This window comes from Pseudorasbora parva, chromosome 20 (genome assembly GCF_024679245.1).
Source record: "Pseudorasbora parva isolate DD20220531a chromosome 20, ASM2467924v1, whole genome shotgun sequence".
NCBI classification, from domain to species: Eukaryota; Metazoa; Chordata; class Actinopteri; order Cypriniformes; family Gobionidae; genus Pseudorasbora; species Pseudorasbora parva.
In genome coordinates, this window is record NC_090191.1 from 19344090 (window position 1) to 19370025 (window position 25936).

The 25936-nt window shown below is 39.4% G+C and overlaps 2 protein-coding genes across 4 annotated transcripts in view; one reads left to right on the forward strand and one right to left on the reverse strand.

Moving 5' to 3' along the window:
• The window catches only part of tbc1d22a (TBC1 domain family, member 22a), a 226246-nt gene extending 212865 nt beyond the window's left edge, over positions 1-13381 (reverse strand). For 2 of the 3 annotated variants that reach the window (XM_067428084.1, XM_067428085.1), the window contains exons 1-3: positions 13136-13380; positions 12310-12366; positions 7522-7952 (exon numbers count right to left, since the gene is read on the reverse strand). In XM_067428084.1, the coding sequence (XP_067284185.1) occupies positions 7522-7952; positions 12310-12366; positions 13136-13197 (550 nt within the window). In that variant the 5' untranslated portion in view covers positions 13198-13380. Of the gene's footprint in view, positions 1-7521; positions 7953-12309; positions 12367-13135 lie in introns of all 3 variants that reach the window. The other variant, XM_067428083.1, reaches the window with a different exon arrangement.
• Positions 13382-13951: 570 nt separating this feature from the next.
• The window catches only part of cerk (ceramide kinase), a 45687-nt gene continuing 33702 nt past the window's right edge, over positions 13952-25936 (forward strand). Inside the window, exon 1 of the mRNA XM_067428523.1 lies at positions 13952-14284. Coding sequence (XP_067284624.1) covers positions 14134-14284 — 151 coding nt within the window. The 5' untranslated portion in view covers positions 13952-14133. The remainder of the gene's footprint in view (positions 14285-25936) is intronic.

The window sequence follows — 25936 nt, forward strand, 5'->3', positions numbered from 1 at the left end:
CCTGTAAACACGCCCTTAATTATGCAGAACTTTAAGGCTTCATATAACGTAAACGAATGGGTTATAAATAAATTCACTCTCCTCACCATTGTCATGAAGATCAAAACCACAATTTGTACCAGGCTGTAAACATGTTTTTATTCTGCTGTAAAGTTGAGAATTTTAACATAGGGGCTCAATGAGATTCTATTCCCTTCTGGAGCCTGTCCCTAGTGACCAGCTGAGGAATTGCAGTTTCCATTAATTCCGTATTGGCTTCAAGAGCGATCGCGGGAGGTTGCCGCTTGGCTTGAACATATCAAAAAGACTAAAGGCAAGTCATAAATCATTGGTGGACCTCAACTAGCATGTTGCCGTTCTGCACGTGTGTAAGGAAATATCAGTGTCAAGAATAAATATATATTTCCGTCATTCAAAAAAGAAAACCGAAAGTATGATTGGAGATATAAAAGCAATAAACAAAGCAGTGGTTGATTATTTTGAAACATAAACCATGATGATCACATTCTTCATCTCAGATGGCTTATGTTGTTATGAAAATATTTGCGCATTGAATGCTCAGAGAAGATGAGATCAAATTAGAAACCTAGAGCCTTCTGTCTGTGCTGTCTTTGCTCACTCGTTCACTAAACTGAACAGCCAATCCAAGTTCTCTCTCTTGCAGACGGCAATGGATGGCGGCAATGGATTTAAAAACCCAACTGGGTCTGACTACTGCCGATAGTTTGGAAAACACCACAAAAACTGGACAGGCTGATGCTCAAGAACATCCCGACATTGGCCGACAGTTTGGTGTGTCAGGGACTTGACACACCAAGCAATGAACCTCAAAAAAATTTGGATCCATGTCACTGTCATGGACCTATGGCAGAAAGGTGTTTAACAGCCGTTGCAAAGTTTTCCGGAAAGTCATTTTTGAGCCATCAAAAAGAAGCCCAAACACAGACTTTATTTATTTTGGCCAGATTTTCTACAAAATTACATCACACCCATTCGTTCTTCGATTTCGGTAGAAGAACATTAAGGGTGTACTCACACTAGCCAGTTTGAACCGTGCCCGAGTGCGTTTGATCACCAAAAGCACGGTTCGTTTGACTAGTGTGAGTGCTCCGAACGGTGCCCGGGGGCGGCTCGGTTCGCATGCAGTGTGAGCGATAACCGTGCTGGAGTCCGTAATCAAAGCTGCAAAGTCCTTGCTGCACTTCAGCTGGTACCTTGCAAACCTCCTCAAACGAGCAGCACGATTACATGAAAATTTTCGCGCTACTAAGGCGACACATCTGTTTAACCACAGGCTGTGAGAGGGCTGTGGACCACCGTGGACCAAACGACACAAAATTATCCACAAAGAAAACAGAGCGATGGACTCCATTGTGTTCAGAGAGCGCCGCTCTTCCTGTTTATCCCGAAACAGTCGCACCATCATGACGTAAGCGTGCTCCGGCACGAATGCTGAAACCCTATGTGAGTGCAGGCCAGAGGGGGAGTGGGGACAACCGTACTCGGGCCCGGTTCATGGCAACCGTGCCTAGTGTAAGTACACCCTAAGTCTTTTAGGCCTTCAGTGTCATGAAGATCTTGGATTATTGCAGTATTAAAATAAAGATGCCTTCACTTATTTTTCTATGCTTTCGAAGCATCAGTGTGGAAGTCTGAGTGACAGGTCAATGGGAAAAAAAACATCCTGTATTAACATAATACAGTGGCAAACAGAACAATTGATTGACATTTCACTGACTCCAATTTGCTTTGGCAACACAGGTTTTCAATGTTACAGCCTCTTGGTTAATTACCACAAGTTAAAATAAACCCAATTTAATGAAGGTCGTGCTAATTAGCTAAGAAGAAGATGAGGAGAAAATTAAATGCTAGAGTTCAAAAACAGGTCACAGGTCTGAACCAAAATTCAAACTTTCATGTAAGTCTTATGAAAATTGATTGATCTTTCCCAGTAAGGTTTTTCATCTAATGACAACACGACATTGGAAATAACGACAAGAGACTTTTTTTTTTTTTTTGTGCTTGCCTGTGCTAGTGGCTAAGGTGTTGTTTTATTGTGTGTTTTTATGCATGTCTCTTTCAATGCAAGTCCACATGACTAATGTCATTTTATCATCCTATTAAAGGTGCACTATGTAAAAAAAAAATCATTAAAATATCCAAAAGCCACAAGTACAGTGTTATATATTTTGTTCAGTTGAGTACTTACAATATCCCAAATGTTTCCAACTATTTGTAAATTGTGAGAAAATTGCTATTTTAAGCAATCTGCGTTACACTGAGTTTCTGGTTTTATTTTGCAGAAACACTTTACTCTAACAACATCTTAACAATCTCTCCAGCAGCCTTGCTCAGCACCCACAACACTCTGCCCATAAAAAAAATCACTAGCCAATGTATCGGGTCACTTACTATGTTTACTCACTTTTTATATACGAGCGTGCTCATTCGCGCCGTCTGTAAATGTGGAACTGCTGTCTGTGAGACACACACACCGCACCAGAGTTCTCTCTTTCACTCTTGAACAAACAATAACACACTTATGAGTTCTCATAAGTACAGTCTTAACCCTTAAATGCATATGAGATGTCATTCAATAACATCCTCTTCATTCATTTTTTAAAGTTAGGCATCAACCTTCTTAATATTTCTCAATCAATCCATTTTAAACAATATAACAAGAAAAAAAATAATAGAATTATAATTAAATGCCTGTTTTCCTACTAGTTGTTTTTTGTCAAAATTGTATAGGGTCACTAAAAACCCAAGGTGTGTAAGATTGTACGTATATTTATTTTTTTGTACAATGATAAATTAATCTACAATGACAAAATAGGCCGCAATTCAACTTTATTCCAATATCAATGCAATGTCTGATGCAATGATGAAGTTTCACTCAGAGTATGGAAACTCACCATTGACTGGGCTCAATCCGAGGGGCGGGATAAACGGTTGTCTTTCAAACTCCCTCTGCACGCAATTGGATAGCGCTACAACCAACCAGAGCAACGTGAAGGTGAAGCAGAGCTAGTTGATAGATTAATCTTTCGCCGTATCTGCTCGGCAAAACTCCGAACACATCTTCCCTTCTTATGAATGACTTCAGTGTCGTTCTTTGTTCTTTTCTCAGAGAAAAGCTTAACTCCAAGTCTTTCAGAGTCACGGTCAAAGCTGATTCGAAAGATCGCCGCTTGTTCTGTGTTTTCTAGTAGCACGCAAGCGCAACTCAGCCGTCATTATGTTAAGACCTGCCCACCGACTATATACACGATGTGACTGGCCCGACCAGAGTTTGGTTTTTACAGATCAGAAGTGTGTTGACAGTTGCTAGACGACACTCGGGGCCGATTAGATTTGCTGCCGCTAGGGTCCGTCTAGATTTCTAGGCTAACCCTCAGACAGAAAACGAAACAATAATAATTATAATCTGCAAAACTTGAAATGGCTTAGTAATTTACTGCAGAGAGCAAGTACTAAACACAATCAAATATTAGTGTCACTGTCTCTTGATGATGGATGTGGTCCAAGCTGTCAATAATCCAACTATTGATTTTGAAGACATTGAAAATGAGTTTTGAGAATATGCGCGAGATCGCGAATATAAGTCAGATGCTGAATGTACTGGTAAACGAACTCTGACAAGGACATACGATGATGGTATAAAAACATCTGCTCAAACTGAGCCCTTCCAAGCGCCAAAAGGTAACAAAATATGTTTTATTTTATTCTTCTATAATTCTTACTCTAACATCAGGAGTTTTATACATTATTGCGACAGGTAGAGATCTATCCATGTTAAAAGTGTCATGAACTGGTCAACTAATGACGTTTGTGTGGTTTTTACATTCAAAAACATCATTACTAATAAGTAATAGACTATTTTCTACACTGGTTTTGAGGCTCTCTCAAAAACGCTGGGTTCTGATGGGCGTGCAGCACTGGAGACTTGGAAGTAAACACCCACGGCTAGGATTGGATAAGATTTGCATATTTAATGAGCTTAAGCTCCGCTGTCAGTCCACATGACGGAGAGAAGAGAATTAGGGAGAAGCAACAACCAGAATGACTTTCTCGATCACAGGGCTCGTAAACGTCTTTATCAAACAAACACAATGTTTTATTTCTCATCGACCCGTGATTGATTGGACTATTATTTTAATATTACACATAGCCCGCAGGATCGGATGATATAAGCGTGAACCGCGCGCACACACGTTCGGCCGAACTTTAAAAATAAAGTTCAACCACTCATTCCTAATATTAGGATCAGAAGGAAGCTTTTGCAGTGACTGTGTTCTTCCGCAACCAGGAATAGCGTAATATCTTAATATTCCTTGGCATGAGATTGTTGTTGACCAGCTAGCACAAGCCCTCCATTAGTCGGTGGGCGAGGCTACTGGATTAGACGCGCTGTAGATTCTGTATAGGTGGTGTTTCATCGCGCACTGACGTCAGTATAAAGCACAAGACCGTTTGCTGAGCCTGGTGTCTGTAAAAGCTTTTCTTTGACTAACAAGGTAGTTTTCATCTCTGAAACTTACAGGATATTCTTATATTACCATGACCTTTTATATATCAAAAGCTCAAGAAAAAGTTGAAAAGTTGAGATCCGGGTCCCGAATATGTAGGAATGTTTGGTGAAACAGTCATGCATTTAAGGGTTAAATGAGTTAAACATAGTCTTAACTGAACTTAAAGAGTTTAGAGAGTTCAGATGCGCGTGACAGCCCGTCAGATCCACATTAGGCAGCAGCAGATCTTAAAGGAACAGCACAGCAGCCACTAATGCTATCTGTCATTAATGTTAATCAGAGAATAAAAAGAACAGCGAAAAGAGAATTAATCTATATTTAAGTTGTTATTTATGCAGTGCAGACGTATTGGATAACTTGATTCAATTGCTGTATATGCCCTTCCTGTTAACAGGCCACAGGTAAATATAACATTTATTATAATGGGTTTATGTGAGGATTGTTTTAAGTTCACCTAAATTAAAAGTTATTTTTAAAAGCCTTATAAATGTTGGAATTGATTTAATGTTTAAAGTCTTTTATTAATGTAAAAAAAAAAAAATCTCATTCAGAGACATCAGTGGGCCTAAATGAAGAAATTAAACTATATTAGTATTGACTTTTATTTAATATCATTTTTTTTTTTTTTTGTCAATACAAAATTTTGATTAAGATTAAGCTTACAGTGGGCTGCCTTTTCATTTGTTTTAAATTGATTCTGCCATGTCTGTGTAAATAATTTAAAGCAGCAGAAACTACTCGGTTACTCTTCACATTATTTCAAAATTATTTCCAAATAACAATGACATTATTATTTCATATTATTCCCACAATTTTAATAATGTACCCTAAATTTGCCATAAAACTTATGAAAAGGAAAATAAAAACTGCTCTAAAGAGAATTAATGCCTCCCACCCTGACCCCACATTCATGCTTTAAAATGATTTTGGTGGAGATAAATTATTCTTGTCTAGGTGGGTCCTGGAATGAAAAAGTTTGGAAACCCCTGCTCTAGTGGAAGGAAAAGTTACATAGTGCAACTTTAAAGGGGGGGTGAAACACTCAGTTTCAGTCAGTGTCATGTCAATCTTGAGTACCTATAGAGTAGCATTGCATCCTGCATATCTCCGAAAAGTCTTTATTTTTTTTATAATTATATAAGAAAGATGCGCTGTTCCGAGTCTTTCCGAAAAAAGCCGAGCGGGTGGGGGCGTGTCGTGTGAGCGGAGCTAAATAATGACGTGTGCAGCAGCGCGCTGCTATTGTGTTGAGTTGAGTCGAGTGCGTCGTAAAGCTGTCATCCCTAACAGCGGGGAAAAAACTTTATTCAAAATAAAAATATGGCTTTTAATCAGATACAGCCATACATCTATGATCCGGAATCAGACCCAGAGGCTGCAGTTGAACAGGAGCAGCAGCAAAAACGACTAGAGCAGGACGTCTCTATGTGGTACGATATACACTAACTATATAATATGCTTAGCGGCTTGTGTTATTTACATATTTATACTTGAATTATATCGTCGTATTTTTGTCTTTGAAGGTGTACATGTGGGAAGTGCAGTTGTGCACGTGTGTTTGTGTGTTTACGCGTGGTTTGTGTAGACAGGTTAAGTTATTGTTTACATAGAAAGACACGGAATAGTAGCGCATTTGAATGAAGAAGCGTGCTTATTTAGTTCAACATATTTCCCCCCTCTTTGTGTATTGTTGAGTGCTTTTACAATACACAAACATAAAGTTACACATATAGTGGCCAGCTAAACAAATGTACACGCACTACACATCGCATGCTCCATTGATCAATTTCTATATATAGTAATATATATAGTAACTATACGTGATCATGTTTGGGCTACTTGATGAGCATAGACACAGACATTTGAAGCAGTCTAACTCACCGCCCGCGGTTCTAACGTTGGGACTGCTCCATCCTTCAGCATTAGGCGATTGGAAAATCCGGCGTCAAGCTGGGCCTTGTTTATGAAACAGTCGGCACCGAAATGCAGCGAACAGATATAAACATTTGCGCAACTCAGTTGCTGATCCGGAAAAGCAAATTACATCCACTGTTGCCTTACCGCGGGGTTTTGGGGGAATCTGTGCAGGACTGTCTTGGTCTGGCAACCAAAAACGCACTTTTTGATGTCATTGTTAATTGTGCACATTACCTGTGCAGCGCAGCCTACGAGCGCTTTGATGGGCGTAGCCTGTTGCTTTCGCTCTCTCCCTCTCTCTCTCTCCCTCTCTCTCTCACACGCTTCCGGTAGAATTGTCCGTAAGGCCCATACAAGGAAATTCCGCCCCCATTAACGTCAAAGGGGACGCATGATCGCAAAAAACTTGCCGAAACTTATGACTAACCGGAAGTAGTATTTTTGACAAAGAAATACTCCCATCAAACGTCCACCTTAACTTTTGAAACTTTGTCTATGTTTAGTATGGGATTCCATGTCTTTAACAGTGTAAAAAGATCAGTATGCATGAAACAGCATTTCACCCCCCCTTTAACTTATTTAGAAAGACAACCGTACACATCACATTTATTAAACACAGAGGTGGTTAGCTGTATCAGAAACCTGAAATGCTGCATAATTATAATTAGTACCCATTATTTTAGAATTATGTGTGTTATTTATAGTATGTTTCATACATTTCAACAAGCTTTTTCTCTATCTATTTCTTCTATTATTTTAGTACTTTTGTTCTGTGCTTTTTATGTTTTTATTTATTTATTTCTATTTAGCTTTATATTTATTTCAGTTTGATTTTCTGTTGTAATGTATTTTAGTTTCTAATTGTAATTTAAGTTTAAGTGTGTCATCGGATAGTTATAACTTTGCTTTATTCAAAAATTGTATTTGTTTTAGGTTACAACATTATTAACACAACAACCAAAGATTAATGTCAGATTTGTTAACACAGGGCTACCAGCCAAACAATCAACCAGACTAAAAGGGTAAAGAGAGAGAGAGACAGGAAATGGAGTTGTTCTGATGTTTGACTGACCTTTAGGTGAGCCGACGGGAGCTTCACTGTGTGACTTCACCAGTCTGTTGTCACTGATTGGAACAGCCTCTGAACTGAAGGACAGATCTGTTGTCGTTTCTGCACCATCCTCCCTTTCCTCCTCTTCTTCTGGCTCTTCCTCCTCTTCCTCCTGCGCTTCCTCGCCGTCTTTTTCGTCAGGCTCAGTCACCTTGTCCATCTGCTGTTGTCTTCTTTCCTGCAGCTTGCTGTGGTTTTCTATCACCTTATTGGCTGTCTCCATGACGACCTCAATGTTGAGATTTTGGGCTGCCATAGCGAGAAGTTCATCATCATCATCTCCCACATCCCAGGCGTCGCTGGTGATGCTCTCAAACTCTTGGAAGGTGGTGGCTTTCTTTGGTTTTCCTGGTGTAGTGGCAGATGGAGGCTTGTTTCCTGCTTTCATAAGACTGCAACAAATAGATAGACTTTTATTGATATATGAATCAAACTCACACTGAATACTATTGTTCCATGTATCTTTAATAATATCCATATATGGGAAAAGACATTTTCTGGTTTCTCTGACTTCTATTGGTAGTTGCCACATCATTGCGTGCTCACCTAAAAAAAAAGTAACATTTTTCACAATGTTGGTGAATCACTAAAAATTGTCACATCGCACTGATAATAGTCTGTGCTGCTCATGTTTGTCCAAAACTGCAAACTCTGATTAAAATCAGATGACTTCCATACACTTTTTCCCGGCAAATTGCTGTCATTTACTCATACTCAAGTTGTTCCAAACCTGTATGAACTGCTGGTAACACTTTATAATAAGTATACAGTACCAAAACACTTATAAATCATTATAAATCAACTCTTTAATTTTAGTTAATTAATAGTTTAAAAACTGTAGTTAATACATTAAAGGTGCACTTTGTACATTTTAGCGGCATCTTGTGGTGAGGTTGTGAATTGCAAGACGGCAACTGTTCAACCCTCCCTTTTGAAGCACAGAGAAGCTACGGTGGCTGACACAGGACAAAAATGTCATCATCTGAGACAGCAGAGAGTAGATAGCACTCTAGAACAGTTTGTCTGTTTGGGGCTACTGTAGAAACATGACAGAGCAAAATGGCGATTTCACTGAAAGGGGACCCGTGGTGGATGTAGATAGAAATGGCTCATTCTAAGGTAATAAAAACATAATGGTTCATTGTGCAAGGTCTTTATATACACTAGGGCTGTGCAATATATCAAAATTATCGAAATATCGCAAATGTACATATCGCAATTGCACGTAATATCTGAATAATTGGCTACTTTGTTAATAAATCTGCAACATTGTGAAAAGTATACGATTTAGGTCAGCATATAGCATAGAATAGACTGGGCAGGGCACACGACCACTGTTACTTGTGTGACTTGCTTGATGTTAAAAAGAGTTCTTAAATGAAATAACTTGTGAAAAACAACTCCTTGCAGTCTCGCACTGGATGACACACACACCGAAATGTGCGCACAAGCTGCCGTTCTCATTTTTTAACATACATTTTTGCTAAAACACAGCTGGTCACTTCCAGAAGTTGTAGCGATGCTTTCTTTTCCCATAGAGAATGTGAAACAAATATATGGTCTCGTTCTCAGTTTTACATTTTTTTAATATACTGTATATAATTTAAATAGATTTTACGCACTAATAGCAATATTGTATCGCATATCGAATATCGCATTATTTAAAAAGGTATTGCATATCACATTTTTATTCAATATCGCACAGCCCTACCACAGAAAACATAGTTAATGATATTATATTGAATTGCTGTTAACAGATTAACATAAATACTACACACTTCCCCTTTAATAGACTGTATACTAATAATAGTAAGTATAATCACAGCAATTGATTGTGCAATTGAAGTGTTATTGTTTAATAAGCTCATATATAAAGAGTGAGATAATGCTTTGTTAACTTATTAAAGAGTTATTTTAGATTAGTCCACAAAAATTAGGGACAGGGTTATTAATTAAGTGCTTTGAACCAACCTTTAATGGACATTAGTTGCATTAATTGCAATTGCATAAAATAAAATGTGCAGTAAAAAGTCCCGGCTGAAACATCCTCCCTCACATCTCCCGCCATACATTATAGTTCTCCTTTTTAATCCGCTTAGAAAAGTGCCACGTTTTATTTTATGTCACCATACTTGATTGTTCAACTATTCAGGTATCTGTATTTAAATAGGGAAACTGTGAGGTGTTTGGTCGCTTCTAACTTGATCTCAGTTTGGTACCATAGTGAATGATCTGGGCTTAGTGGGCTAAACTAAATGCTATCAGATCATCACCACACGTCAGAGAGATTAAGTGCACGCGCTGAGGCGAGAGAGGTATGTATCAACTCATTTTAGTTAAGGGAATAACATATGAAAAAGCCGTGAAGTATCCCTTTAACAATGTGATCTAATGAGTATTTGTGCATTTCATATTGACAGCATTGTTATTTAATTATTTTTAATTAAATATTAGTAATTTAATTTTTATGTGGTTATGTTTAGCGTTGAGGATAGGTTTAATGTAAAAGCAAACATTTTAAGGAACACAATAATATGAATGTAATTAATGTCCAATAAAGGTAAGTTCAAAGCATTAATGACAGTTTTCCCATTTTCCATTACCTAATCTAAAGCGATAAATATTTACTGTTAATAAGTTGTTAAAGCATTAACTTTTTAAATATGCGCTAATTTAACAATAATAATTCGTTAATTACAATGGCAATGAATAAGGAACTCACTATTTGTATATATACTATTAAAAAACTACAGTTTATAAACTGTATTAATTGACTATAAACTAATACTTTGCAAATTATTTGCAAATACTTCATTACTGTTACTGTATACATATTGTAAAGTGTTACTTTGTTTTTTTTGTTTTTTTGCTGCTGCTGCTGCTGAACATAAAAATATACTTTTGAAGAATGTCAGTAACCAAAAAGTTGTTGGGCCCCATTGACTTTCATACTATGGGGTAAAAAATACTATGAAAGTCAATGGGGCCCATCAACTGTTCAATTCATAAAGGTTTGACTCAACTTGATTAAATTGATGCAAAATGAGCTGCTACTCAAACCAGATTTCCAAAGTAAAAAGGACACATTGTATAGCTCATATGATAACTTACATTTATCACTTGAAATAAGGAAATGCATTTAAGTTTATGTTCTATTCTCACTATAGCTAGTTAACTTAATCAAATTTCCACAACCAGTCTAGCTATGAAGTGTCTCATTCAAAAAGACACAAAGTGCCACAAAGGCAGCTGTTTTGGTCTAGTTCAGACATGCTGTTTCACGTGGCACTTTAATGGGCAGGGTTTGCTGACTCACTGCCGCAACATCTGTGGTTGTGACAAAGAAAACCGCAACAAGTGTGACAGTATGATCAGTGCATTTACACTTATTGATGATATAAAGTCAACAATCAAAATGTACCCTAATTTATATTTTTAAATCATGTTTCTGGTGTTATTATGAATGATTAACCGGTGCACGTCATAGAAAAAGGGAAATATGTTATCATTAATCAAACTGACATAACTTGCTTTTCCTCTGAAAAGACATTCCTTTTACAGTGACATCACTTGGGCTGTATTATATACCTCTCTCTCTGAAACAATGAAACTGAAACACCTGGTTTTATACCATAATAATATATTAGTTTGGTGTAGGGTACACTTTTATGGCCAATACAGCATAATTTCATCTTGGGAACAACAGATACAAGTCATTCACTGTGGCCAGATGGATTTTGAGCCATTCCTCTTCCAGAACAAGGGCCAGTTGAATATGTGATGCTGGTAGCAGAAAACATACTCCTCCACACCAAAGTGTCATCAAGCACTGTAGGGTCGGGAATACCATGATATTGCAGCCCAAACCATAATGTATCCACCCCTGTGCTTCACTCTGAGCAGCAACAGTATGGATCAGCCCCTTTGGAGCAACAGCCTCTTTGGAGCTTCTCAACAACTGTAATTGCCATGGATGTGGGAAAGACAATGAAGGTGGACTCATCAGAGATCAATAAATGTTTCACATTGACCACATACCAGGATTTACACCGTTGGAACCAATCAAACTGACATTTGGTATTGGTAAGAGTAGCCAAAGTTTATGCTATAGCAGCCAGACTATAAATATTGACTCCGGACAAACAGTATTGGTGCAAACAAGAGAGTCGAGGTACATATTTATTTCTGATGTGAGTTGGGAAGCTGTGGTTTTATGTTTTTTTGGATACAATCCAGGTTACCTGGACATCCTTTTCTGAGACCTTCCTTTTGCACTCCTCAGTTACTCCTGTTTGATGTGGTTCATCCTACGTGGCAGTATGCAGACATTACCCTGGAATCACCCAAAAAACTTGCTGTCCTGGTCAAAGATGAGCCAGCAAGACGCGCGCCAACTCTTTTAAACACTGATATGCCTCCCATTATCTTGTATGGATGGACTGCAATATTTTATACACAGCTGTGCTATTGATCTGCTAATTCAACCTTCACACTCTTGCTCTAACTGATGGAATGTAAAGTCAGTGAAGATTGGCCACACACATATAAGTGTAAAACCTCCAACCCTGGCCAGTGTTTCAGTGTCATTGTCCAGCCCTAAATATGTGAAACTAAGAAAGTAAAAAAGGTTGCCACCAGCACTGACATAAAAAATGAAAGTGAAAGGATGAAAAGGAATACAAATGGATCCTTTTTTATCTTTGAATATGCAAAAGAATACATTACTTCCTTTAATATAACTGCACTTACTTGGCATGTAGCAGAGGGTCAAAGGGGGGATGTTGGGCTCCGTAAACATGCTGGATACTGTGATAAAAGAACAAGCATTATAATGCATGTTTATAAGAAAAAATTTGTCTCTATTTTTAACTTCCACCATTATTTACATTATCAGAAAACTGGTTTGACAAGTCAAAAAGTAATCTAAAAAGTTCTAAAAAACAACAACAACAACTTTGAATAATTTAAGAGTTATTAAATATATTTAATTAATCTATACATCATCTATGCATCAGTATTACATACACTACATTAATTATTAAGTTTTGGAAAGTTGCTGTCATCCACAAAATGAAACAGCACTGTATGGGATGGTATACATCACGGTATACAGTAATCGCCCTGTACCATGGTATATATTAAAACAATACTACTAACATAGTATTACGACCATTGTACCAATCTTTACTGATCTGTAAGAGTTGTCAAGAGGCCCAGCAGCACATAGCTAACAGGCTAGCACATTACTTTATGAACTAGACTATTGACTCTAACAGATATAACAGATATAATCACCAAATAAACATTGATCAGAGGGCAGCGGTAAAGGAATAATCATGATCAATAAATACATCAGTGACATAAATCCAAACATGAAAGTGTACAGCTAGCACACATCACATAAGCCTTAAAAAAAATCATATTTTAATGACACATGTCATTTCAAATATTTGGATCCCCTATAGTGAGGTGAAGCTTTGACAGATATTGTTCGATTAGCTGAATCTCTAACTGGACACATTTAAATACACACACATAGCTAACACATAGACATTAGCATGAACACGTCACTCACTTCCCAGGAACCTTGGCAGTGTTTCTCTTCCAGAACTGTTTTTTGTTGCCGTCACCTGACATCTTCGGGCTTCAGAGTAGTCGCTCATAAATTAATTTAGAGAAAAACGCTGATAAGTTGTGCAAATTGTGCACGAAGAGTTTATTTACAGCTCAATTCCTCTTCGCAAACTCAGAGAGCCGCCATGTTGGTACCGCCCACTGCACATAACGCAGTTGCGATTGGCTAAGGGGTCTCATGAGTGGCTGCTGAACGGCCAATCACAAGTGGAAATGTTGTTCCCTCTCAGTTCCCTCGCTGGCTTGTTAAAATATTTTCTGTTCTGTTTTCTAAATATAAAATACTTCAGCATGCATTTAGGTAAAACAAAAAACAAAGACAAAAAACATTGGTAAATTAAAAGTAAATAGTAATGAATTACAATATTGTTACATATTTAATAATTTATTGTTTGTGTCAAGCTGCAGCTTAAAAGAAAAGAAAGTGTTGGTCGCTTTTCTTTCTTCCGTTTTATTAAAGTTAAAGAGGATTGATGTTTTCAAAGTCTAAAAACGACAAAACAAACAAGCAAGTAGATAAAATAGGGGGGAATTGTGACATTAAAGGTAGTGGGCTACATTTGAAACGATTCATCTGATATATATATATATATATATATATATATATATATATATATATATATATATATATATATATATATATATATATATATATATATATATCACAATACTTTATAAATAATCATTTACAAAAGTATGTCAATCACCCATATCACACCTCCTACAATAGGATTATGAGTGACGCATATCTCTCGAGCTCCTCCCACTTTATCAGGAAAGAGAAAACCGCTATGTAGCCAAACTGCTCAGGAGAAAACGAGCACCATTGTAGCGACTGTAGCAGTTTTATAATATTTTAAAGCGTCGGCTGATATAGTATAAACCCGTTTTAAAGATGAAAGTGAGATAACTAATGTGTAGTTGTTGTTAAGAGCAGAAATGGAGAAGCAGCCGCGTCTGTTGTGCTCTGAGCTGTGTGTTCAGCGCAGGCTGTATGAGGTCACATTAAACTGCGCGATTCTCGCGTGGAAAGACATACAAATCGCCAAAAAACACACCGGACGCGCCATATATGGAGCTGTCAAAGCCGGTGAGTTACATATCTAATACAATAATAACGCCATAACAGATATACAATGCGTTTTCGCTGCTGTTGTTTGTTCTGGTGGTCTGTGTCTCAAATGAAAACAGAGTTGCCTACGTAGTACACCGCAGTTTGGGGGCATCGTACAGAGCAGAGAATCATAGAACGCAGTGTCCTGGACCAGCACTGTGATGTCCCAAATGTGGCTCGCCGGAAGACTTATTTAAAAATGTGAAGAAAAAAATATACATTGCGTAGTAAGCCCTGGTTGGACAATCTGACGCGTGGGGTGAAATGTCAGGACATTTGTTTTGATGCCTACTTGAACTATCGTTACTAACTCAGCATGTGGCTTTAATGCACTTTTATATTTGTGATGCACAGAAACATTGTTGATTTTAAATGCATGGACTGAATACACATACTAATGCCCAGAATTGCTCAGGTCTGTGATGTCCAAAACACAAAACAAACTGACACTGACACTGTCATAAATCTCTGCTGAATCAGAATTCACCTGTGACACCCTAAATCTGCTGTGTTTATACATGTATGATGCTACTTGCTAGTAACTTGTCTAGGCCCAAACATGCTTTTAAGCAAACAAATATGAGGCCATAAAGTGCTGTCTACTAGGTAGACAGTTTACTTGCTGGGTTTGAATTGCAGGCATTATCGAAACATTCTCTTCCAAGCAATATAATGGCAGTTTAAAATTTAAAGCCCACAAAGTGTACACTGTAAAAAAAACACGTAATTTTACGGTAATAGTCTGTATTTTTTTACAGAATTTTCCTGTTTTTTCATTATACAGTGAAATGCCTGTTGTTTTACAGATATTTGCTGTAATTTATATTTTGACTATTAAATTTACGGGAATTCCTTGTATTTTGGTATTACATCAAATTTCCGTTTTTTAAGAGGAAATTTCTGTATTTTTACATAAGTTTGATTAATATTTTACAGATTTTTTCTGTAAAAATAGAAAACAGGAAATTAATGTATACTGTAAAAAAAACGTAATTTTACAGTAATAGTCTGTATTTTTTTTACAGAATTTTCCTGTTTTTTCTTTATACAGTGAAATGCCTGTTGTTTTACAGATATTTGCTGTAATTTATATTCTGACTATTAAATTTACGGGAATCCCTTGTATTTTGGTATTACATAAAATTTCCGTTTTTTAAGAGGAAATTTCTGTATTTTTACATAAGTTTGATTAATATTTTACAGATTTTTTCTGTAAAAATAGAAAAAAGGAAATTAATGTATACTGTAAAAATACGTAATTTTACAGTAATAGTCTGTTTTTTTACAGAATTTTCCTGTTTTTTCATACAGTGAAATGCCTGTTGTTTTACAGATATTTGCTGTAATTTATATTTTGACTATTAAATTTACGGAAATTGCTTGTATTTTGGTATTACATCAAATTTCCGTTTTTTAAGAGGAAATTTCTGTATTTTTACATAAGTTTGATTTATATTTTACAGATTTTTTTCTGTAAAAATAGAAAAAAGGAAATTATAATGTATATATATATATATATATATATATATATATATATATATATATATATATATATATATATATATATATAAAATTATATATTTAGTTTTTCACATAAACACTGGAATTGGCCTACATATGCAAATGTATCAACACTTCAGAAATAATATTTTTATATTATATAGTTTAATATTTGTATAATATTTTATAATTAATAGAACACATTTTAATACATTCAAAAATAATGTATATTTACATAACATTAATTAATAGATGAGTATATATGTAGCCTACCTTTTATAGAAATGAAAAAAAAGGTTTATGGAATTTGTCTTTTAGTTTAATTATTTGCTTTTTAAATAATTATAAGATTATTTAATAATATAATAATGTGTGTATGCACGTCATTTCGTGTTTGCGTAAAAGAGCTGGTAAATCGGGTAAATCAGTCTTTGAAGTTAACAGACTTCCATCACTACTGCAACTGATCACATCTTGTTCCGCTTGTCAAAAGTAAGCCTGTCTGCTGCGTTTGGTGTTTTATTACACATTTATTTTCATAATATCGTAAAATAAAATAATATAATAACACTTTCTTACTTTAAGTACGATGATATTTAAATGACAGTCATAAAGATTTTAAATATTCGAACCGAAGGAATTCCCGCCTTGGCGCAAGGATACATTCCCTTCTAAGCACTAAGCACACAGTGGGGCAACTGCGCGTGCGACAGGATTCACTTCACTTGACCTTCAGCTTTGCCGTGGCCCGTCAATCTTGGATGATGTCAGGCGCAAATAAACAGGTAAAGTGCATGTATTTTAATTAAAAAAAAAAAATGTTTTACCGCTTTGAATCGTGTTGACTGTGTTTATATTAAACTTGGGCTCAGCCCGTTAACGTAATGATTTAAATTCTTTATAATGTTTAAACTTTATAATGTTAAGGCTTCAGGTGATGGTACCGTGTAACGTTATTTTTGTATCTTAACTTACTTTATAGTTTTAGTTTTAGCTTTCTGTTGCATTTTGTTACCAAATGCTATTTTTCCGTCGTCTAAAAGCTCAAAAATGCCGTCGACGAAATAGGGCGATTTTTTTTTATTTTTTTTCCCCGTCGACGGCTGTTTGGCAATAAGTTTACCTCAGGTGAAAAACGCCATTTTTTAAGCTTAGACGACGCATACATCCGACTATATAACTTACAAGTAGTCAGTTGTAGACGTCGTCTAAGCTCAAAAATGCAGTTTTTCACCTAAGGGAAAAATTATTTGACAAAAAGCCGTCAACGGAAAAAATCTCGCTGTTTCGTCGACATGTCCCATACACTTAACGTTACACGCTTGTTTTTATCTCTCCCTGCAGATAAGTTGAGAGCTGCCAGAGTCAAGATAAGGAAGAAAGGTGATCGTTGTTGCAGCATGTAAATATGTTTGCAGATTACACTTGTAAATAGTTGTAGTGTTTCAGTGAAAACTCTAAAAGGTTATGTAACGTTAACATCAAGCACTACACAGAAATGAGGCACATTACCTAACTTATATGCATGTTGCATTTCATGCTTCAAAAATTACAGCGCGTAGGCAGTCATCTTCATCAATAAGTCTCTGAAAAAATACTATGGCTGCATGGATCTGCTTGGTTACAAATATTCTTAAAATATCTTCCTTTGTGTTCAGGAATAATTAATGACTGAATTTTTGTTTTAACTAACCCTTAATAAGAAAATAAGCAATCAATTCTTTGTTTATATGATTTTACCGGATGTGTATTACTCTTGCAAAAATATATTACTCAACATGAGTCTTGTATTGTGTGCTTTATTAAGGTCAAAGTGATGTCTGATAGCCCTTCAAGCAACTCAAATGCAGCCTGTGGCATTCTTGATAGAATGTCCCTTTCTGGTGAGTACATGGTGTACTATATAGTAATTTTTGGGAAATCATGATGTCATAATACATTTATTGTATTAATTTATACAATATACATTCATTGCATTTATATGTAAAGAATTTGTAGGGTCCGCATCCTCACACTCACACGCGCATCCTCACAAACACGTGCATCCTGACAAACACTCACACGCGTATCCTCACATACACTCACACGCGCATCCTCACATACACTCACACGCGCATCCTCACATACACTCACACGCGCATCCTCACATACACTCACACGCGCATCCTCACATACACTCACACGCGCATCCTCACATACACTCACACGCGCATCCTCACATACACTCACACGCGCATCCTCACATACACTCACACGCGCATCCTCACATACACTCACACGCGCATCCTCACATACACTCACACGCGCATCCTCACATACACTCACACGCGCATCCTCACATACACTCACACGCGCATCCTCACATACACTCACACGCGCATCCTCACATACACTCACACGCGCATCCTCACATACACTCACACGCGCATCCTCACACACACATACACTCACACGCGCATCCTCACACACACATACACTCACACGCGCATCCTCACACACACATACACTCTCACGCGCATCCTCACATACACTCTCTCACGCGCATCCTCACATACACTCTCTCACGCGCATCCTCACATACACACTCACACGCGCATCCTCACATACACACTCACACGCGCATCCTCACATACACACTCACACGCGCATCCTCACATACACACTCACACGCGCATCCTCACATACACTCTCTCACGCGCATCCTCACATACACACTCACACGCGCATCCTCACATACACACTCACGCGCATCCTCACATACACTCACACGTGCATCCTCACACTCGCATCCTCACATACACTCTCACGCGCATCCTCACACACACATACACTCTCACGCGCATCCTCACATACACTCTCTCACGCGCATCCTCACATACACTCTCTCACGCGCATCCTCACATACACTCTCTCACGCGCATCCTCACATACACACTCACACGCGCATCCTCACATACACACTCACACGCGCATCCTCACATACACACTCACACGCGCATCCTCACATACACTCTCTCACGCGCATCCTCACATACACACTCACACGCGCATCCTCACATACACACTCACGCGCATCCTCACATACACTCACACGTGCATCCTCACACTCGCATCCTCACATACACTCTCACGCGCATCCTCACATACACTCTCACGCGCATCCTCACATACACTCTCACGCGCATCCTCACATACACTCTCACGCGCATCCTCACATACACTCTCACGCGCATCCTCACATACACTCTCACGCGCATCCTCACATACACTCACACGCGCATCCTCACATACACTCTCACGCGCATCCTCACATACACTCTCTCACGCGCATCCTCACATACACTCTCTCACGCGCATCCTCACATACACACTCACACGCGCATCCTCACATACACACTCACACGCGCATCCTCACATACACTCTCTCACGCGCATCCTCACATACACTCTCTCACGTGCATCCTCACATACACACTCACACGCGCATCCTCACATACACACTCACACGCGCATCCTCACATACACACTCACACGCGCATCCTCACATACACACTCACACGCGCATCCTCACATACACTCTCTCACGCGCATCCTCACATACACTCTCTCACGCGCATCCTCACATACACACTCACACGCGCATCCTCACATACACACTCACACGCGCATCCTCACATACACACTCACACGCGCATCCTCACATACACTCTCTCACGCGCATCCTCACATACACACTCACACGCGCATCCTCACATACACACTCACACGCGCATCCTCACATACACACTCACACGCGCATCCTCACATACACTCACACGTGCATCCTCACACTCGCATCCTCACATACACTCTCACGCGCATCCTCACATACACTCTCACGCGCATCCTCACATACACTCTCACGCGCATCCTCACATACACTCTCACGCGCATCCTCACATACACTCTCACGCGCATCCTCACATACACTCTCACGCGCATCCTCACATACACTCTCACGCGCATCCTCACATACACTCTCACGCGCATCCTCACATACACTCTCACGCGCATCCTCACATACACTCTCACGCGCATCCTCACATACACACTCTCACGCGCATCCTCACATACACACTCACACGCGCATCCTCACATACACACTCACACGCGCATCCTCACATACACACTCACACGCGCATCCTCACATACACACTCACACGCGCATCCTCACATACACTCTCTCACGCGCATCCTCACATACACTCTCTCACGCGCATCCTCACATACACTCTCTCACGCGCATCCTCACATACACTCTCTCACGCGCATCCTCACATACACACTCACACGCGCATCCTCACATACACTCTCTCACGCGCATCCTCACATACACTCTCACGCGCATCCTCACATACACTCTCACGCGCATCCTCACATACACTCTCTCACGCGCATCCTCACATACACTCTCACGCGCATCCTCACATACACACTCACGCGCATCCTCACATACACACTCACGCGCATCCTCACATACACTCAAACGCGCATCCTCACATACACTCAAACGCGCATCCTCACATACACTCAAACGCGCATCCTCACATACACTCAAACGCGCATCCTCACATACACTCAAACGCGCATCCTCACATACACACTCACGCGCATCCTCACATACACACTCACGCGCATCCTCACATACACTCAAACGCGCATCCTCACATACACTCAAACGCGCATCCTCACATACACTCAAACGCGCATCCTCACATACACACTCAGGCGCATCCTCACATACACACTCACGCGCATCCTCACATACACTCTCACGCGCATCCTCACATACACACTCACGCGCATCCTCACATACACACTCACGCGCATCCTCACATACACACTCACGCGCATCCTCACATACACACTCACGCGCATCCTCACTTGCACTCACGCGCATCCTCAGTTAGACTCACGCGCATCCACACTTAGACTCTTGCATCCTCGCATAGACTCTCACGCGCATCCTCACTTAGACTCGCACATCCTCACTTAGACTCACGCGCGCATCCACACTTAGACTCTTGCATCCTCGCATACACTCTCACACGCATCCTCACTTAGACTCGCACATCCTCACTTAGACTCACATGCATCCTCACTTACACTGACGCGCGGATCCTCACTTACACTGACGCGCACATCCTCACTTAGACTCACATGCATCCTCACTTACACTGACGTGCGGATCCTCACTTACACTCACGCGCATCCTCACATACACACTCACGCGCATCCTCACATACACACTCACGCGCATCCTCACATACACACTCACACGCGCATCCTCACATACACGCACATACACACTCACGCGCAACCTCACATACACACTCACACGCGCATCCTCACATACACGCACATACACACTCACACGCGCATCCTCACAAACACTCAAACGCGCATCCTCACATACACACTCACGCGCATCCTCACATACACTCACGCGCATCCTCACATACACTCACGCGCATCCTCACATACACTCAAACGCGCATCCTCACATACACTCAAACGCGCATCCTCACATACACACTCACGCGCATCCTCACATACACACTCACGCGCATCCTCACATACACACTCACGCGCATCCTCACATACACACTCACACGCATCCTCACATACACACTCACGCGCATCCTCACATACACACTCACACGCATCCTCACATACACACTCACACGCATCCTCACATACACACTCACGCGCATCCTCACTTACACTCACGCGCATCCTCACTTAGACTCACGCGCGCATCCACACTTAGACTCTTGCATCCTCGCATACACTCTCACGCGCATCCTCACTTAGACTCGCACATCCTCACTTAGACTCACATGCATCCTCACTTAGACTCACATGCATCCTCACTTAGACTCACATGCATCCTCACTTACACTGACGCGCGGATCCTCACTTACACTGACGCGCATCCTCACATACACTCACACGCGCATCCTCACTTACTCTCATACGCATCCTCACTTACACTCACGCGCGCATCCTCACTTACACTCACGCGCGCATCCTCACTTAGACTCACGCGCGCATCCTCACTTAGACTCACGCGCGCATCCACACTTAGACTCACGCGCGCATCCACACTTAGACTCACGCGCGCATCCACACTTAGACTCTTGCATCCTCGCATACACTCTCACACGCATCCTCACTTAGACTCGCACATCCTCACTTAGACTCAAGCGCGCATCCACACTTAGACTCTTGCATCCTCGCAAACACTCTCATGCGCATCCTCACTTAGACTCGCACATCCTCACTTAGACTCACATGCATCCTCACTTACACTGACGCGCGGATCCTCACTTACACTCACGCGCATCCTCACATACACTCACACGCGCATCCTCATTCTCATACGCATCCTCACATACACTCACACGCGCATCCTCACTTACACTCACGCGCGCATCCTCACTTAGACTCACGCGCGCATCCACACTTAGACTCTTGCATCCTCGCATACACTCTCACACGCATCCTCACTTAGACTCACATGCATCCTCACTTACACTGACGCGCGGATCCTCACTTACACTCACGCGCATCCTCACATACACTCACACGCGCATCCTCACTTACTCTCATACGCATCCTCACATACACTCACAGGCTCGCATCCTCACTTACACTCACGCGCGCATCCTCACTTAGACTCACGCACGCATCCACACTTAGACTCTTGCATCCTCGCATACACTCTCACACGCATCCTCACTTAGACTCGCACATCCTCACTTAGACTCAAGCGCGCATCCACACTTAGACTCTTGCATCCTCGCATACACTCTCACACGCATCCTCACTTAGACTCGCACATCCTCACTTAGACTCAAGCGCGCATCCACACTTAGACTCTTGCATCCTCGCATACACTCTCATGCGCATCCTCACTTAGACTCGCACATCCTCACTTAGACTCACATGCATCCTCACTTACACTGACGCGCGGATCCTTACTTACACTCACGCGCATCCTCACATACACTCACACGCGCATCCTCACTTACTCTCATACGCATCCTCACTTACACTCACGCGCATCTTCACTTACACTCATGCGCATCCTCGCAAACACTCTCACACGCATCCTCACTTAGACTCGCACATCCTCACTTAGACTCAAGCGCGCATCCACACTTAGACTCTTGCATCCTCGCATACACTCTCACGCGCATCCTCACTTAGACTCGCACATCCTCACTTAGACTCATACGCATCCTCACTTACTCACGCGCATCCTCACACTCACGCGCATCCTCACTTAGACTCGCACATCCTCACTAACACTCATACGCATCCTCACTTACTCACGCGCATCCTCACACTCACGCGCATCCTCACTTACACTCACACGCATCCTCACTTACACTCACACGCATCCTCACTTACACTCACACGCATCCTCACATACACTCACATGCGCATCCTCACTTAGACTCGCGCATCCTCACATACACTCAATGATTTATTACTGAGGTTTCTTTTCTCTCACAGATGCCTTTTCAAGATAAACCCTGAGACGGGATCAAAAGTCGAGATAGAAAAACACGTCAAGAAAGGAACTGGCAGTCAGTCTAAAGGTTCTTTCGTTGATGAGCAAAATTGTGGATTATGGATGGATGGAGTAAAAACTTTCGTAAGCGTGTCAAATCTCTCTTTATTACCATAGAGAAATTCTTGAGTGTTACAGACTTTTTCGTGATTTAATTATTTTATTTTCATGACTCATCTGATGAGACAAATCCACTTTTTCGTCATATATGTGTATAACAAATTGCTATTGTACAATATCTTACATTGTTGCAGTTATTATAAAAAAAAAATGTATTGTTGTAGTTATGAACTAATTGTTATATTGTTAAAGTGTTGAAGTCATGAACTAATTTTATTATTGGTATGCTGCTTTGTTTTTTTAATATTTTTGCAGTTGTGATATAACTTTGTATATATAATGTGGTCATTATGAACAAACTATATTGTGATCACATTACTATTTTAAAACAACTTTAAAGTTCAATTTTTAAAATAAAAACTACAAAAACAATATTTTGCACTCTAGGGTGGTTATTTGAGTTGTAGTAATGTCCAATCTAATTGGTAATTTCATGGTTTTTACATAATTTTCCACAATTTGTAATCCTTATTTTTTTACATAATTTTCTTGTTTAAATATAGAAACTCATATAAATGACAGATAAAACCTGTATTTTGAACTATGGAAAATTACTGTAATTTTACGTGTTGGTTATTTTACAGTTTTTTTCTGGCGCCCCAGCTGCCGGAATATTTCAGTTTTTTTACGTGTTGGTTATTTTCTGTTATTTTACAGTTTTTTTCTGGCGCCCCAGCTGCCGGAATATTTCCGTTTTTTTACGTGTTGGTTATTTTCTGTTATTTTACAGTTTTTTTCTGGCGCCCCAGCTGCCGGAATATTTCAGTTTTTTTACGTGTTGGTTATTTTCTGTTATTTTACAGTTTTTTTCTGGCGCCCCAGCTGCCGGAATATATCCGTTTTTTTACGTGTTGGTTATTTTCTGTTATTTTACAGTTTTTTTCTGGCGCCCCAGCTGCCGGAATATTTCCGTTTTTTTACGGGTATTTTTTTTACAGTGTATCTATCCATGATAAAACTAAGCCACACAGCTCCGGTGGGTTAATAAAGGCCTTCTGAAGCAAATCAGTGTTTTTTTGTTGTTGTTTGTTTTTTTAAAGAAAATATCCATATTTAAAGCTTTATAAAGTAAAATAGCTTGCAGCGGACTGCCTTCCGTATTCATTTTATGAAAAGAGCATAACTGCTGCAATGATGACGTTGGACGTATAGCGTATAAGAGTTTTTAAAATGCATTACACTTTATTGGTAAGTTGAATACTGACGGCAGTCTGCCAAAAGCTAGATATTTTACTTTAAAAAGGTTTAAATATGGGTATTTTTCTTACAAAAATCCATGAATTCGCTTCAGGCCTTTATTAACCCCCCACAGAGCCATATGAATTACTTTTATAATGGATGGATGCACTTTTTTGGGCTGCCATTATAGTTATTGGATTAGCCAGGACATATATAAATAAATAAATCTGATTGTATTAGTCTAAAAAAAGAATATCATATACACCTAGGATGGCTTGAGGGTGAGTTACTCGTGGGATAATTTTTATTTTTGGGTGAATTATCCAAAGTATCTTTGGGTGAAGAATACAAAACCAAGAACGAGACAATAGACAATCTGCAAGCTATCACATCATTACTGCACGGCTCAAGCTGATGATGAAACTGATTGCCTGCTCTGCAGCAGTTAAACCCATCCACCTCCCCAACTCCACCTGCCTAGATCTGCTATGGGATTTATGTATGTCTATTTATATGCAGCAGCATATCTTACATTCACAGCTGCATGTCTGTGTATATATTAGCAGTAGCAACGTCATACTTGCATTGTGTGACTGTTGTATTACAAAGCACTTTTGCTCAATTGCCTACAGATGTAGTTACATGCCAGTACACTGTAAAAAAATATTTAAAAAATAAGTTACCTGGTTGCATTAAAATTATGTTAATTGAAATAAAAATTCGAGTTAATACAAATATTATTTTTTTTAGAATCGATAACATTTGAATAAAGGTTATCGATTCTAAAAAAAATATATATATTTGTATTAACTCATATTTGTAAGCATATTGGATAATTTTGTGTGTTTTATTTGTGATGACAAAGTGAACCATGCCTAATTGTGCTATTTTCATGATTTATCAAATGTTTTGTGTGGTTCAGATGCAATAATATTTTGAGTTTCTATTTATTAAACCAATTTCCTTCATTTTATCAACTCAAATTAATTTCAATAAACTCAAAATTAAGGCAACCATGCAGGTTACTTACGTTTTTAAGTTAAACCAACAACAACTACACAAAAAAAGTACAGTATAGTTTTTAAATATAAGCACAACTTAAAAAGTTAGCAATTTATTTAAATGTTAGGGTATGCATATAAAGGGGGTTCGTTTTTCTCTCCAGAAATGCAATGGCTGGTATAACACACTGTCCTGTCCTCTTGTTTCTG